At 50.4% G+C, this 17,322-nt stretch overlaps 1 protein-coding gene across 1 annotated transcript; it reads right to left on the reverse strand.

The window, feature by feature from the left end:
• Window positions 1–476: 476 nt before the first annotated feature.
• LOC131096355 (gastrula zinc finger protein XlCGF49.1-like) lies at window positions 477–4,786 on the reverse strand. The gene is made up of 2 exons (XM_058044695.1): window positions 4,073–4,786; window positions 477–500 (listed from the first exon to the last, which is right to left on the reverse strand). The coding sequence occupies exons 1-2, from the start codon at window positions 4,784–4,786 to the stop codon at window positions 477–479; spliced, it is 738 nt and encodes a 245-aa protein (XP_057900678.1).
• Window positions 4,787–17,322: the final 12,536 nt, after the last annotated feature.

Below are 17,322 nucleotides of genomic sequence, written 5' to 3' on the forward strand. Positions count from 1 at the left end.
TGCCACAGTGCTCTCCATGGATCCATGGTGCCCTGCAGGATCGCAACGGCCCTTTGGCTCCACGGGGCCCTGAAATGCAGCAATGGCCTCTTGGTTCCACAAAGCCCTGCTGCTTCATACTGGCCCCTTGTGATCATGCGGCCCAACAGACCCACAAGCGTTTCCTTGGTTCCGTGAGGCCCCACAGTGTCACAGTGGCCCTTGGATCCATGATACCCTGCAGGGTCACAATGTTCCCCTTGGTTCCACAAGGGCCTGCAGTGTCACCATGGGCCATTGGTTCCACAATGCCCTGCAGTGTTAAATGGTCTCCATAGGAAGGAAACAAGTGAGCCCCAGTGGTGCAGAGGCAGATGAGAGGCAGCCGCCAGAGGCCAAGTCTAGCCAGACTTGACTGTATGGGCAGATTTTGTCTGGGAGTAACCCTTGGATATAGAGAATTTTAGATGCAGAATCCCAGTTTTTGCCATGGGTGCCTAGACAAGAAACACCGTTCTTTCCTATAGGAATAAAAGCACAGAGCCCCAGTGCTTCACAGTCAGATGGGAAGTAGCCCTTGACATGTCAAATTTAGTGGGACCTGTCAGACAGCCCCCAGGAGGCCAAACCAGGCAGACTTGTTCCATGTTCCATTGACTTCATGGGTCCTCACACTGTCACAGTGGTCTCCTTGATTCTATGAGGTCTGGCAATGTCACAATGGCTTCTTGGTTTCATGAGCCCCAACAGAGTCACAAAGGTCCATTGGCCCCACTCAGCCCTGCTGTGAAACAATGGCCCCTTGTTTCTATTTTAAATTAATCACAATCAAACCACAGTTTGATCATTGATCCTTGCTTCCATAGGGCCCATGATTTGCACAATGGTCTCCTTGATTCCATGATTCCTAGATTCCACAGTCTCACCATAGTTTCCTTGGATCTCCATTGTCACAAGTGACCCATGGTTCCATGAGGTTCCATACTGTCACCATGGCTGCTGTCAGAGGCTGGATGAGATCGATTTCCCAAGAAACCTTGGGATACTCAAATGCCGTGTGGGGCCAGGGCTGGGTCAGGCCTTGGTTTGTGGTGGATCAGAGCCCCACCCTCAGCCCTGGCCTGGCAGAGCTGTCAATCACACAGCAGGGAGTGATGTTAACCCAGCTCTGATTAGCCCAGCTGTTAATCAATCAATCATACACCAGCAGCTGGTGCTACCCTAGATCTGATTGGACAAACAACTAGCAGTCCCACCCCAGGGACGGGCTCATGAAGGCCCAGGGGGTTAAAGCCAGAGCACAAGGCCAGCCCAGGGTCTGGATCCTGCCTTCTCCTGGGGTTCCTCTGTTGGCGATTCTGGAACCCCAGCAGTTGGTGCCTATGTGCGTGTCTTTCTATGGATCTTCTTTCTGTTGTTCTCTATTTCTTCTCCTTCTAATCCTACTTACCTGGAACATTTTTGGCTAACTATACATGTTAAGGGTTAAAGGATTTTAGGTTAAATGTGTGGGAATCCAAGGCACAGGGAATATTTCTCTGTCTGCTCTGAGGCATCCTGCCTCCCAGAGAAACACTGTCTTTCACATTTGCCCGTGGAGAGGACTTCCAAGTCTTTGACTTAGATTAAAATTTACCAAAGTGTGAAATAGATAATAAGAATGGTATAGTATTTCACTTGGGTGAGAAATTTAGGTTTTGGGATTTTTAGTATGGTGTAGATATGAAGCAAGATGGAGGAATTGGGGTGTAGTCCTGTCTTCTTCATCTACTCCATTTTCTGCAGTGTTGGTGGCAGAGGGTGATTGGTCAAGGAAAGCACAGCGCACATGTTATATGGAGAGTCAAGGGATGAAGTATTGTTCGATAAGTAGAAATAACATAAGTTTTAAGAGTTAATTGGATGAGACAATTTTAAAAGAGCTTGAAACGGTACGTTTTGGGGCCATTTTGCAGTGCTTTTCCAGTGCACTGAGCCTGGTGTGGACAGCAATGCAAAACTTCATATAAGATGACAATAAACAAGAAGCTGAAGACTGAAAAAATCCTGTACATCTCTTTTTACTTGGCACAGAACTGCTGCAAGAGGGTTTCCCCCATCCAGGGAGCCCCCAGAAAGCCCAACATAAAAGAAACATCAATAAATGGTGTTATCCAAGTGGATTTTTGAAGAAACACTTGGCTGACAATGTTTGGAATAAGTTGGCTTTTTTCCAAATAATTGTTTACTGAAAGGTGTTGTCTTAATTGGCCAATCATGTGAAATGTGTGGATTAAAGGACCAGTGAGGTCCACCTGTAGCAAAGCAAGGTATAAAAGAAGAGGATTGAAAAGGCAGCCCTTTAGCTGTGTTTTAGCCCTTAGCCTTTTGATCTGAGTCTATGTCATCTCTGATTCAACAGTGACATTTGGGGATCTCTGGGGGCTATTGGGAATCCCTTCTGCACCCTGTGACCCAACAGGAGATTCTGTAATAAATTTTGCCTGAAGGTCCCACTGTGCCCATGACAGGAACCCCTGTGAATGTCTGGGACATCCCGGCTCTTTGGCAGCCTGGGGACTCCTGGGATGTCACTGTGGAGCCCCCGTGAGTGCCTGTGACAGATCAGTGCCTTTGCAGCCCAAGGTCCCCTGGGATGTCACCATGGGATGTCTGTGACTGCCTCTGACCACAGGGCTCTTTACCATCCCCAGAAAGCCCTGGGAAATCTCCATGGAGCCCCTGTCTCTGCCTGTGACATTCCAGCTCTGGAAGAGCCTGGAGACTCTTGGAAAGTCCCCAAGGAACCCCTCTGAGGGCCTGTGACAAATCTGACCCTTAGCAGGCAAGCATCACCAGGACCCTGTTGCTATGGTCAGTTTCCATGGCAACCCATGTTGCTATGGTCAATTTCCATGGCAACCATCACCAGCTCCCTGTCGCTATGGTCAGTCCTTGGAAGCTCCATGGAGACCCCATGCCAAGGGTGGTTGCCATGGACACCAGCTCAGGCCTGCAGCCAGAGCCTGTTGCCATGGCAACCATTGGCAGCCCCATCCCCAGGCTCATGGGATCCCAGAATCACAGAATTGGCTGAGCTGGGAGGGACCCATCAGGATCCTCCAGTCCAACTGCTGGCCCTGCACAGGACACCCCAACAATGCCAGCCTGGGCCTGGCAGCGCTGTCCAAACGCTGCTGCAGCTCAGAGAGCCCTGGAGCTGGGACCCTTCCCTGGGGAGCCTGGGCAGGGCCCCAGCAGCCTCTGGGCATAAACCTTTTCCTGACATCCAACCTGAGCCTGCCCCGACTCAGCTGCAGCCGTTCCCTCCACTGCTGTCCCTGGGCACCAGAGGGAAGAGGTTCCCACAGCCCCAGCCAGGGACCCGCTCCCAAGGCTGTTGCCATGGCCACCAGGGCTGGGACCAGCTGGGATGCTCGGTTTCCACGGGCCGGGGTTCAGGAATGGGATTCCCCAATTTCCTGCTCCCGCTAAAACCACACTGCCCTCGCTGCCCTCCCACCTCTTGTGGAAAGAACAAAAGGCAAAGATCCCAGGCTGGGATAAGAACAATTTATTGGGAACACCAACGAGATAAGAAACATACAGAACAGAAACAATATTGATAACAGAAGGGATAAATAAAACTTTACAGGGAAAACTAAAACACAACTTATTGGGTCTCCCTGGCCACAATTTCCCCCTGCCTGGAAAGGGCACTCCTCTCCTCAGGGAAAGAGACATAGAGAGTTCCTTTCCTGCCCCTGGCAATAACCTGAGGTGGGAGTGAATGTAATGACAGGGCCATGGCCAGACCCTCATGTTCTTCAATCCCACATCATGTCAAGGGCAGGGGCAGGACGACAGGCAGGTGTCTTCCCAGCATGGATCACAGGGAAAATGGATCACAAGGGCTCTTCTCAATGTGGGTTCTCCTATGGGTGATGAAGATAGAGCAGTGCATGAAGCTGTTCCTGCAGCTGGGGCATTTGCAGGGCCTCCCTTACTGGTGGCTCTGTTGGTGTCTTGTCAAGTGAGAGCTCTGGGTGAAGCTCTTCCCACACTGGGGACTCTTGAAGGGCCTCTCCCCAGTGTGGATGCGCCGGTGCCTGACGAGGGTGAAGTTGTGCTTGAAGCCCTTCCCACAGTCGGGACAGAAAAATGGCCTCTCATCTGTGTGAATCCGCTCATGCAGGAGGAGATGGGAGCTGGTGTGAAACCTCTTCCCACATGTGGCGCACTGGTAGGGCCTCTCCCCAGTGTGGATGCGCTGGTGCCTGATGAGGTGGGAGCTGTGGTTGAAGCCCTTCCCACAGTCAGGACAGCAGAAGGGCCTCTCCTCCGAGTGAATCTGTGGGTGCTGGAGGAGCCTGGAGCTGGTGTGAAACCTCTTCTGACACTGGGGACACCCATAGGGCCTCTCCCCAGTGTGGATGCCTTGGTGGGTCACAAGGGTGGATCTGTAGCTGAAGCCCTTCCCACATTGCCCACACTCGTAGGCCCATTCCCCGGTGTGGATCATCTGGTGGCTGACCAGGTGCTTGCTCTGTTTGAAGCTCTTCCCACACTGCAAGCACTTGAGGGGCTTCTCCCCATCACGAAGCTGCTCATGAACCACCATCTCTGAGCTCTGCCTAAAGCTCTGTCCCCCTTCCTGGCTCTGGGTGGTTCTTTCTTCCTCAGAGAATCCTGGGCTGGCTTTGGAGCCCCTCCTCCTGTGGGATCTCTGTGGCATTTCCTCCATGTTGGATTCCTCTGCACTAGAGTTGCTCAAAACGGCCTCTTTCACAAGGTTCTGATGTGGAGATTTTTCCTCCCTGGTCTCCATCCTCAGCTCCTTACCTGGGGAAGGAAGGAGAAAGAGAGGATGGGATTTGCCTCCGTGCCAGAGGGAAGGCGAAGGAGATCCCCGCAGTGCATCACTGGCAGGATGGCATTGGCACCAGGGTTGTCCTGCAGCTGGGGGCCGACCTGGGCTGGAAGATGGAGCAGGAGACAGGGGGAAAGGAGCACTGACTTCCTCCTCACCTGCCTGGGTGTCCCAGGGCATCTTCCTCTTCCTCGCAGCTTTCTCCTCCATCAGGTGAAGGTTTGGGAATGGGAAATTTTATTTTGGGAGGAAAACAAGGGATGAGCACATTGAGTTTTGTACTGGTTTGACGGCAAACATGAGGGAAGGTCTATGTCAGAATTACAATTTAATAAGAAAATTAGGACCAAGGCAATGATACAGAAACACTGCCTTAAACTGACAGAGTCAGGATATAAACTGACACCCTGTTGGTCAAGGTGGTGGTAGCAGTCCCAATAAATGGTGCCTGCAGTCCTGTTGGAGTGATGAACGTGATTTTGTCAAAGCAGTGATCCTGCAGAAGGGTCTGGTCTTCCTCTGAAGGTCCAGTGCTGGTTATGCAGATCTTGTCCTCTGGGAATCCAGTAGGCAAGCAGCTCCTGGTCTTTCATACCTCAGCTTATATCCAGGTAGGAATGCTTGGATCCTCCCCCTGGGCAGAGCATCCCACAATGGGATGATGGAATTTTATCACTCCTGCAGTGACACTCAATGGCCCATTCACAGAAGATGTCTCCCCTGGAGAGCGTTATCAGGGCTGAGTCATGGAAGAGATAAAGAACACTGCCCCACCTGTTTATACCAGTTGATGAAGATGGGGATTGAAAACATGCATTTGGTTACATCTTACATTGCACCCTGAAACAGTGGGGTAATCCCTGCTCAGGGGGTGAACACCACCCCCTTACCCAAACTGGCTCAGCTGTAAACCCCCACCGTGGGATGGCAACACACACACAGGGGACAATGTCACACTTGCCCTGCTCCACTCTGTCCCTGTCACTCCCTTGCTCTCCCCTCCTTTTCCCTTTTTTCGATATCTCTCTCTACCTCACATTTACTGTTTAATAAAATCTACTTTGGATTTGGTCTCGTTAGCACCTTAATTGGGGCAGAGGCATCTCTCTACCAGTATTCTTAACCATATTGCAACAATATTTTGGCACAGTGAGTTCAGGCACTGTTCTTTGACCCCAAGTGCCTTTGACAACAGCATGGTTCCTTCCTCTGAGGAGATTGTGGTTCTTTCTGGAAGAACTCTTGGAAACTTGGACACAGTCCCTCCTTCATCCTGGGGAACTTATGGGAGAACTTAGGAGGAAAATGGCTTTTGTGGATGGCCAGTGAAAAAGAAAATATTTTCTTGTCCTTCCTTGAAAAGTTTGCTAAAATCACTGGAGGAAAGGGAGCAAATGATACCAGCAAGACTGACAAGGTTCATTCACTCCAAGGTGAGGAACACAAGGCTGCTGAAAGTCCCAGAAGAAGCCCAGCTAAAGTAGCTAAATTCCCAAATAACTCCAGCCAGGGGTCTCCTGGAGGATTTTTTTGGTGAGTGTTCAGAGCCAGCAGAACCCGGACTCGAGACCCGGATATCTTTGGGCTCCCTAAGAAGAGCTTTTTTGGGGTGAGAGGAGCTGCGATCACCCCTCAGGAGGGTCCTGACGGGTCCACGTGGGGATGGCCCGGTACAAACGGGGCAGGACATTGGTTTTGGGGATCCCCTTGAGAGCCGAGGCTGTGGAACGGGGGACCCCTGGGGTGGGGAGAGGGGAAGGGGCGATACCGGAGCTGGGGGACCCCCGGCAGCCCGGAGATGAGGAGGGGACGGAACCCCCTGACCCTGACACGGGCGTGTCCTGGGGTGACTTCATGGTGTTTGTACCACATCGGTCCGTTTAGCCCAGAAATGAGTTCTGCACCTTGAAGGCTGGCTCTGAGAGTGAAGGGCAGGAGGAAGAAGCTGCAGTTTGTTTTCAGATACTGCACTCACTCCTCCACATTCCGGCTCCTGGAGTGTTGTGATGCCTTAAGGAGCTGGAATAGAGGCCAGACGGAGTTAAGTGGAGTAAATGAGATATTTATTGTAGTGCCTTCAAAGGTCACACCCTGGGAGTACTGGAGCCACAGATGTGGCTCTGCCTGGATGGCTCTGAGATGGGAGCAAAAGAGGGCTTGGTCACGAGATCTCACATTTTTGTAAATTTTAGTACATTTATATATAGGAGTTAACTGCCCAATTAATAGCTTCAATAGCTTCAAATTATGAAGTTTTGTCTTCCTTGCTTGCTTGCCTGTTTTCCTCTTTTCATGTTGTTTATGCTTTGGGCCTGAAGTTTGAAGAGATTGTCCTTGAGTCTCCAGCTAGAACAGGATTGTTTTGTCTTCACCACTCTGTGAAAAGATATTAGTAACACTTAATATACAGCTAAAATCTGCACACCAAGACACAATAGAAAAACTTAAAACCTAAGGTATCAATTGTCTGCTGACAGACAGACAGCAGGAAAGAGCTCTCCTTTGCTTTTAGTTAGTTTTTAGATCACTTGAGGCAGAGAAGTTCCCTGGACTGTGGTTTTTCTTTTTCTTTGGAGTTGTTTAAACCTGCTCTGCACTGAACACCCCGACCGCACCAGCAGCTTGCACCTGCGGCCCACTAGGCTGAGCCTGGGCTGTGGCATTTCCAGTGCCAGAGGGACTGATAAGAGACTGATAAGAGACTGAGTGAGCTGAGCTACTGCCCACAGAATGACTTTCTGAGTTTGTCATCTCTTTTGTAGCGGCAAGAGGTTTTATTGTTTAATATTGTTCATTTTTTGTGCTGGTGAATGCTTTGCCTGTTAAATAAACAGGTTTTTTTTCCCGTTTTCTCCGAGGAAATCTTTTCCTGATCTGGTTGGGGGAGTGGCTGCTTGAATTTGCTTTTTAGAGAAAACCCTTTTGGAGGTTTTCTCCCAAATTTGCCCAAATCCAGGACAGGGTGGTGGGAAGACAGAGGACCCCCAAGTGGCTGGAGTGGGGGGACGCTGGAGAGGGGGACCCTGAAATTCCCCCAGCATCCCTAAGCAGGACCCTGGAGAGAGGGATCCTCAGGACCCATGGGATTCCCAGCATCCCTGAGGAGGGGAACCACCAGAAACCCAGAGGGATGAGACTGGAAATGGGACACTCCTGGTGGCTTTTTTTTTTCTTGATTTTTGGAAGTTTTTATGGACACCAAATGACTTCTGGAGATGGATTTGGTTGGGAGGAATTCCCAATCCAAGGGATTCACACCTTGTTTTTCCCAAACCAGGATTTCCCATTCCCAAACCTTGGCTGAATGGAGGAGGAGAAGGCTACAAGGAAGAGGAAGATGCCCTGGGACACCCAGGCAGGTGAGGAGGAAGTCAGTGCCCCTTTCCCCCTCTCTCCTGCTCCGTCTCCCAGCCCAACATAGCCCCCGGCTGCAGGACAACCCTGCTGCCAACACTGTCCTGCCAGGGATGCACTGGGGGGGATCTCCTTCGCCTTCCCTGTGGCATGGAGGCAAATCCATTCCTCTCCTTGTCCTTCCTACCCCAGAGAAGGAGCTGAGGATGGAGACCAGGGAGGACAAATCCCTGTACCAGAACCTCATGGAAGAGGCTGTTTTGAGCAGTGCCACAGTGCAGAATTCCAATGGGGAGGAAAAGTTCCAGAGATCCCACAGGAGGATGGGCTCCAAACCCAGCCCAGGGTTTTCTGGGAAGGAAAGACCCACCCTGAGCCAGGAAGGTGGACAGAACTTCAGCCAGAGCTCAGAGCTGGCGGCCCATGAGCAGCTTCAAAATGGGGAGAAGCCCTACAAGTGCTTGGAGTGTGGGAAGAGCTTCATGCAGAGCAACCACCTGATCAGCCACCAGATGATCCAGACCAGGGAATGGCCCTACAGGTTTGGGGAGTGTGGGAAGGGCTTCAGCTGCAGCTCTGTCCTCGTCACCCACCAATGCACCCACACTGGAGAGAGGCCCTACGAGTGTCCCCAGTGTCAGAAGAGGTTTCAAACCAGCTCCAATCTCCTCCTGCACCAGCGCATTCACACAGAGGAGAGGCCTTTCCACTGCCCTGACTGCAGGAAGGGCTTCAAGCACAACTTTACCCTCATCAGGAACCAGCGCATCCACAACAGGGAGAGGCCCTACGAGTGTCCCCAGTGTGGGAAGAGCTTCTCAGACCGCTCGTTCTTTACCTGACACCAACAGAGTCACCAGTAAGGGCAGCCCTGTGAGTGCCCCAACTGCAGGAGGAGCTTCATGCACTGCTCCAGCTTCATCCCCCATGGGAGGACCCACAATGGTCAGAACCCTGGCAATCCACATTCCCTGTGATCCATGTTGGGAAGACACTGGGCTGGTTATTCTTTTATTTTGGCCCTAATTTTCTTTGGATTCATCTTCATCCCTTTAAACCAGAGGAAATTGGGGTAAAAATCAATAAATTCATCAAAGGCATCTAAAGCCTCACTTTTTACTTGTGTTTCAGGGGAATCTGAGATTCAGGGAAATAATTGGGAGAATTTGGGGTTTTGGGGGGTATTTGGTGTACTCGTTTCCCTTTTCTTGGCACTCAAATAGACAAGAGGGGATGTTGGGAATTTAGCTGCTAGAAACTGGAACAGTACAAAGCCGTGGTTAATTCAAAGTCCTGACCTGTGAGATAGCGTGTCCTTGGGCGTAGCTGTAGTATAATAACAAATAGTGAAAGAGACATGAGAAAAGACAGATGTAACCCCTAAGGAATGAGGAAGAGTTCATGGTATAGTTTAACCAATAGATTGCTTGGCTTGCAGAATATTCATAAGTTTATTATTTGATGTATAAGTGTTTGATGCTTTCTTCAATAAATGGGACCTGTGATGAACCACCTGGTGTCCGGGTCCCCTTCCTTCGACAATCTGTTCAATCTGTCACCTCAATGCCACTGAAAACTACTCAATCCCACCCCAAAATTCCTTGATTCCACTGCTCTTTGGTGTGGAATGGGGTTGGAAGGGGATTGAGCAAAGATGGCTTCAAATCAGGAGGGTTGAGATGGGCATTGGGTGGGGCAGGATGGGTGGGATGGGGTTTGGGAGGTGGAAAATGGGGCAAATATGGCTTGGGAAGGGGGTGTTGATGTCCAGGAGTGGTGGGATGAGTTGGGGTTGGGATTGGGGAGGTGGGTTGGGGTCTGAAATGAGACAGCCAAAGTTTGGGTATGATGAAGGGATGGGGAGCCCATTACTGAATGAGTTTTTTAATAATCCACATTCCTGAAGAGATTTTGAGGTATCTCACATTTCTGAGGCAGTTTTGGGGCACTCCCCAGCTTATGGGAGTTTTCTGAGAGCAGCTCCATGGACCCCCATTGCCAGGGGTGGTTGCCTTGGGCACGAGCTCAGAGTTGTAGCCAGAGTCCGTTGCCTTGGTGCTGGAGAGCAGAGAAATGATGAATGGCCCCAGACATCTCCAGTCTGTGTTTGGGGCAGGGAGAGTTCTGCATAGGTGGGGTGGTCACTGCCCCACCCCAGCCACTGCAGTCTCTGGCCCAGCCCCAAAGTGCCAGCCAAGCCCCTGGCACCCCGAAAACCCCACCTGGAAGAGGGACAAGAGCAGGTCAGGCTGTGACAGGGGTGTGACACTGACATGCCCCACGGCCCCAGAGCTCACAGCTGAGATCCAAGGCTGACTGTGGATCTCTCTCTCCCTCTCTCTCTTCTCCTGACTTCCTCTTCTCAAAATCTGGTTAACTTGCAATTGGACAGGTTAGAGTTTGCTAAGTCAGTGCTATATGAAGTGCTTTACTATAATTCAATGCTGTTTAAGATTTCCCAAGTACCTCATTCTCTGAAGTTTGCAACTACAAGTTTGTTCTCCACCCTCCTGAGAAGTTTGTTTTTTCTCCCCTTGGCCATCTGTCCTGCAGGCTGTGCCCCCTGGGCGTGCTGCTCCTCTGCCCTGGCCGGCTGCACTCGCCCATCTCGCTGTGCCCCAGCATTTCTCACCCAGCGTTTCTGTGCCCTCCCTGGGCTCCCTGCACCCAGCGCTGCCGGCTCCTGGCACACAGAGCCAGGGCAGGAGCCCACCCTGCCAAGGGGCTCTGGGGCAGGGCGGGGGCTGCGATGGCTTCTGAGCTCAGCAGCTGCTCCTGGCATGGTTCCATGGAGACCAAGCACAGCAACGCTGCTGAGCATTGTCCCTGCTGAGGGTCACACACTGCCGGGGCACATTCTCTGCCTGCAGGATTGCTGAGCATTGTCCCTGCTGAGGGTCACACACTGCCGGGGCACATTCTCTGCCTGCAGGATTGCTGAGCATTGTCCCTGCTGAGGGTCACACACTGCCGGGGCACATTCCCTGCCTGCAGGATTGCTGAGCATTGTCCCTGCTGAGGGTCACACACAGCCGGGGCACATTGCCTGCCTGCAGGATTGCTGAGCATTGTCCCTGCTGAGGGTCAAGCACTGCCGGGGCACATTCTCTGCCTGCAGGATTGCTGATCATTGTCCCTGCTGAGGGTCACACACTGCCGGGGCACATTCCCTGCCTGCAGGATTCGTGCCCAACCCAAGCACTGCACTGATGGCTCCAGCATTGCTTTCCAACAAAAACAGGGGAAGGCAAACTGTGTGCAACTCATGGTATTTTAGAGTGTCTAAAAGTCACTATGTCATCGATCTGTGAGGTGAGATCCATTTGGAACTCATGGCATGGAGAAGTAGTGCAAGATGGAAAAGGGGAGCATAGAAATAAATAGAGAAAAACATTTCAGATGGATTCTTTCCATTTTCATTTCACTTCTGGAAAGCTGGTTCAGTTTTCCAGGAATCTTCTCCACAGTCCTGTCTGCCCTTTCCAAGAACCTTTCCTGGAGAATGAGGTCAAGCTCCTGTCAAGATGTGCCACCACCTGCAGCTTATCTTAGCTTTCCACAATGTGCCTGCAGCAGGACTGTTGCAGCAAAGCAGGACAAATGTTTGGAGAACTGGACAACTTGTCCTTCCTTTTCCTGGTGGACTGGGGAGTTGTCCCATTGGTGAGGTTTTCATTGTGACTGTTCCAACCTTGGAAAACAGGAGGTGGTACCAGGACTCATTGGGGAATGCAACCCTGACTGAATTCAGAGAAAGAATCTCCAGAAGTTGCAGCCAGAAATGGAGAGTTGTGTGATAATCATTCACCTGGAAAGTAATCTATAATATGAAAATTGATTGTCAGAGGCAGTTTCTTTCTGTTTTCAGTTTAGATGATTCTACATCTCTTGTGCTGGTATAAATCAAGAGCATGAAAACAATCAGTTCATGATAAGCAGCAGAACAAGCTGCATCTCCCAGAGTAGAAGACTGAAAGAATCTGGAAAGGAGAAATGCAGGGAATTACTTGGTGAACTTTGTCTGTAAGAAGGGTTATTTTTTCTAAGAATTTCTAATCCATTTCTTCTTCTTTTCACATTCTTAATATGGCCATTTCCATGCCAGATTCCTCATGAAATGAGAAGCCTGAGCTTGCAGAAGTGCATGAAACATGGCTTGTTCCTCTGCAGGGACAGTCAGGGTGGAACAGGAAGCAGTTTTGAAATAATTGTGATATAGATGAGTAATGCGATGGTTGAGTCTCACAATTAAAAGGCACATATTATGGATATCCTAAGACAAGTTTCATAGTTTTATAGTTATGTTTTACTCCCCCCTTGTTTTGTTGTTTCCTGGTAGTTGGGGTATTTGGGAGGGTTGGCTTGTTACTATGACAACACCTGACCCCCAATCAAGATGTAAGGAAATGACTTCTACCACTGGACAGTGAAGAAAGAGTTGATTAGCAAGCTTTTGAGAGGGGCTAAAGGGTTAAAAGGTGAAACATCCATTGTGTGGACGACCACATGGTTGAAAAAATCCTTTGCTTCCTGTGCCGTAATATTTTCTGCATTCAGTCTTCTGCTGTACTTTTTGGTAAGGTTTCAATAATCCTTTTAAATTTTTGGAAGTGAGCATCATTTCTCACAAATGGGGACTCGTCTGGGAAATACATCTGGTGTCCTTAGGAGTTTTCAAAAGGGGCACCCCCTATCACAGATTTGGCAGAGTCTATCGGACTCTCCCAGTTCCACCAATGGTTGCAGGTTGGAAGCCCAAAGACACCAGGAGACTTTGGGATAAAGAAAAGAGGGGAAGGGGGGTGAGCACCTGTTGTGGTGTGCTGTATTGTTCCATTTTGGCCTTCCAGGTCACTTTCCCAGGTGTGCCTATGTCTCTCTCCCTTCCCCCTTACCCCCATGCTGAGTGAGTCCTGTCACTCAGACCTAACATTCCAGCAAGGCGTCGTGTGGTTGGTCAAGTTCAAAGGATGCCCCTATGCCCAGAGGTCATTGGCCTGTCTGGGTGTCATCTTCCCCTGAGACCCTGCCCCTCTCACCTGGTTGGTGGCTCACCTGTACCTCCCCTCCCCCTGTCCCGGAGCTTAAAAAAGTGATCAGACCATGCGGTCAGCGGTTCTGTTGGAGCAGGTCCTCACGTTCAGACCTCTGTAACCATGGAATAAACCTCTGGACATTAAACCCTCCAGCAGAATCCTCTCCTTTTTCTCTTCACCATCGCCTGAAGCTATCCTCCTGAGGTAACGGGGTCCCTTACAAGCCTGGACTTGTTCAGTGCCCAGCTGCAACCACCAGCAAGCCGAGGTATCTCTGGGGTGACACACCGCAGTTGCTGCCTTTGGCCCAGCAGCGAGGGTCAGACTGGCCCAGGCACAATCTAACTGGTAATATTGGGAGCCTTTTTTTCCAATATTTGGCGTCCCTGAGGCGGGCAAAGCGACTCTGCAGCCCAAGACGGACCCGCAGCACCTTGGAGAAGCTTCTGGCAGCTGTGCATCCAGCTGAAAGGGGCTTTGGTTGCAAGACCCTCGGCTAGAGACTTTGGGAATATTCCCAGAAGAAGTTTCGTGGACTGTTCGGCACCTCTGGAAAGCCCAGCTCCTTTCTGGTGAGCAGATTTTCCAGATGGAGGACAGGGTAGCCTCTCTCGCCCAATAGAGGTCCTGTTCCGGTGAAGAGACCTGCCTGTACCCAGCCAGCTACAGCTTCCATTTTGGGTGAGTATCTCTGCTCTCGGTAGGGCAGGAGCTCAAAAACAGACTCTGCCGTGAGTTCTGTTCCTTTTTGCCTTTGTATTTTTGGCTGCGCAGCCCCACAGACGGGAATTCATTGATTTCTAGCTATTAGCTTTCTGCCGCGTGTTTTGCTGTCTTTTGGAATTCGCGCGGGAGCTCTCTGCCCTTCCCTCCCGGGTCTGCAGGCTCGGCTCTCTCCACGTGGTCGGGGGATCTCTCTCTCTCTCTCTGTGCAGGGGAGGGGGGGTTCTCGGCTCTCTTGCCGCGGGGGACTCTCTCTCTCTCTCTCTGTGGAGGAAGGGGGGTTCTCTGCACACGCGGCGCGGGGGGCCCCGGTTTCCGCTTGCCACGTGGTGTAGCTGCTCTCTCTGCTCCGCGGGGGGGGGTGCATTCCACGGCGGGGGGAGGCTTTGTTTCCACCTCAGCTCGGCAGGGCGTGCCCTGCTGCTGCTGCCCGGGAATTTTAAAAGCAGTATATACAGCTGCATTGTGAAGCTTTTGTCGGCTCGTTATCCCTTTCCATCTGTGGTTTTTTTTTTTTTTAGAAATCGGTAGCTGATTTTAGCTTTGTTTTTGGTCAGGCGGGCTTTAGTACTTTGCTTTTAACATCTAACATGGGTTTGAAACTCAGCATTGTACAAAAAGGAGTGTATTATAATATTGTAAGCATTTTGGACAGTGGTAATGTGAAGTTCTCAAAGGGAAAATTGAAACAGTTTATAAGATGGCTTTTCCTCCACTTCCCACAAATCTCCCCTGAAGAAATCCACAATATTCAATTCTGGGATAAAGTTGGAAATGAATTGATAACCTTAGGACAATCTGGCAATGCCCCCTCGGCTAAATTTGTGTTTTGGAGTTTACAAATTCGTACAGCATTGCTCAAACAAAAGGAAATGGAGAAAAAGCCAAATGTAAAGCCATGTACCTCTGCTCTCCCTGTTTCTCCCTCTCCTAGCTCTAAAACCCCTAAACCTCTTTCCCCAAAACTTGGTATTTTAAACAGATCAAACTCATTGGGAAGTCGACGCCCAAAGTCTGTTGAAATGCCTGAGTTGCCCTGTCCACAAGGCCCTGGCCAGGCTGCGTGGAACCTTTCCCAATCCCCTGTGTCCCATCCTCAGAAACCCACAGCACGTGTTAGCTTTGCAGAGAGTAGTGTTACCCAAAATGGCCCCCAGCCCCTAGGGGGTCCACAAGATGGTGGATGCCACGTGGCATCTTCCCAAACCTGGTCTTCTTCTTCCCAAAATCCCCTTAAGCATCCTGAAACTCCAGCCCCATCCCCCTCTCCTCCTGTTCCTCGTGACACCTTCCCCCCTCCCCCTCCCTTTCCCGCAATACCCTCAGCTCCACCCCTCTACTCCCCCCAGGGGGCGTCTGCTGACGTGATGTCACCAGGCGTCCCCTCCCGCTGCTTGCCCCCTGACCCCGCCCCCTGTTCCCACGGTTTCCCCGCCCCTTGCAGGCCCCCTGTCCCCGCCCCCTCCCCGGGTTCCCACGGTGGGGACATACCCACTGCCTGTCCTCAAACCTGTACCTGTGATCCCAATGCTTACAATTCAAGGGATACAGAGCAGGGAACAGCAGATTCAATGCATAGTCCCATGTTGTCACTGGCTCCTGTTACCTTTCAGCCTGCAGCTCAGGGGGGAGCAGCTCCAACTGCTCATTGGAGTTCTTTTGGACGGCAATTGATTAAAGAGATCTGTAAGTCTCATAAAGAATATGGTCCACACAGTCCATATTTCTGTGGCCTTTTAAATTCTGAATTGAGTAGGACTGTAGTGACTCCACATGATTTAAAACATTTTTTTCCTGTTTAATGACCTCCACGGAATTTAAATTATGGGAAATAGCATGGAAACAAATGCTAAAAGATGCTCTCCCAGGCTTGCATGCTGATCCAAACACAGCCAAAGACAACAGTGGTAACCCTATCACCATTGAGCACCTCTGTGGTGAGGGCCAATGGTCCTCTCCCTCGATCCAAGCTACTGCAATTCCTGCAGAAACTCTCGAAAAGGTAAAAGAAGCAGCTAAAAAAGCATTCTTTTCCCTACCACCTGAGGGGCCTTTTGAGCCCTATAGTAAAATTAAACAGCTACCATCAGAGCCTTTTTTGAAATTTGTAGAAAGGTTAACTAGAGCTATTGAAATACAAGTTAAAAAAGAGAATGCTAGGGAAGCAATTTTAGAAGAAATGGCGTTTACAAATGCAAATGAACAGTGTCAAGCGGCAATCCTGAGCCTTCCTATCGAACCGCCTCCTACGTTAAAAGATATGCTCCTAGTGTGTAACAGGAAAGTGCCTCTGATGAGTGTGGCTGAAGACACCAGACCAAGGCTGCTGCCAAGACCACCTCAGCATGTTGCTGTTGCCGGCCCTGCGCCTTTTCCCTCAGCACAGCAGTACCCTGGGCAGCAGCAGAGACCAGCAATGGCTGAGCCCACAAAACCATGCCTGCTTTATAACAACCTAGGGCACTGGAGTAACCAGTGCCCCCTGAAAAGGGAATTTGATGAATTTAGAAATGGCAGGGGAGGAGAACTACAAGCCCTCCCTGGGGGTCAACAACAACAAAAAAACTGAAGAGCCAGCGCCGGCCTGCCAGGCGCGCAGACACAAAAAGAGCAGGCCAAGGGAATAAGGGTAGCAAAACAAATCAAGCGCGTGATAATATTAATGTTTGTGTAAGTGAAGCAGGTGCTTCAAAGACTGTGTATGATTTAAGTGATCCTGTGTTAACCACGTCTTCTGTCAATGAGCCTTACAGGTTGCAGCTGACTGAGTCACTCCATCTGGAGGACACTGATTGGCATTTTGTGTCTGTAAATCCTGAACAGAAAGGTACTTGGAACCGGATTCGTTGTAAGTACATCGTCATTGGGGACACCAAACACACACCACAAGAGATCAGAATTGCTCCGGGAATGACAACATCAGATCCTGAGCAATTCATTCTTGGCCTGCATTGTTTCCACCCACCCCTGTTTCTTCCCAAGGGACAAATTGTTGCACAAGCTATCCCTGTGCCATCTTTACCTGAAAATATCAAAAAACAAGGGCCCACAGTCGCCCGAGTACAAGTTATTGGGAAAGACAAACCCAAATTATGGTGTAATGTCAGTGGGGGTGGGGAGTCAAAACGCATTGAGATGCTTGTAGACACAGGTGCAGACTGCACAGTGATTCCAGTACAAGACTGGCCAGCACATTGGCCTTTGCAAGATGTTGCCGGTCACCTTCAAGGTGTAGGAGGTTTGCAATTGGCAAGACAATCCAAAAGCATTATTCAATTTGAGGGACCAAACGGAAAACTGGCAAATATCCGTCCATTTGTGTTGGATTATTCAGGACCTTTGTTAGGGAGAGATTTAATGGCCCAGTGGGGTGTCACAATT

Source organism: Melospiza georgiana, unplaced genomic scaffold, assembly GCF_028018845.1.
Source record: "Melospiza georgiana isolate bMelGeo1 unplaced genomic scaffold, bMelGeo1.pri scaffold_29, whole genome shotgun sequence".
Lineage (NCBI taxonomy): Eukaryota > Metazoa > Chordata > Aves > Passeriformes > Passerellidae > Melospiza > Melospiza georgiana.

What these genes read in the sequence shown, in the direction of transcription:
- LOC131096355 (XM_058044695.1), bottom strand. Translation starts at nt 4,786, where the DNA reads ATGGAGACCAGGGAGGAAAAATCTCCACATCAGAACCTTGTGAAAGAG. An exon ending in TCAAGCACAACTTCACCCTC is followed by an intron (nt 501 to 4,072) that starts GTCAGGCACCGG and finishes TTATTCCTATAG; the next exon opens with GAAAGAACGGTGTTTCTTGT.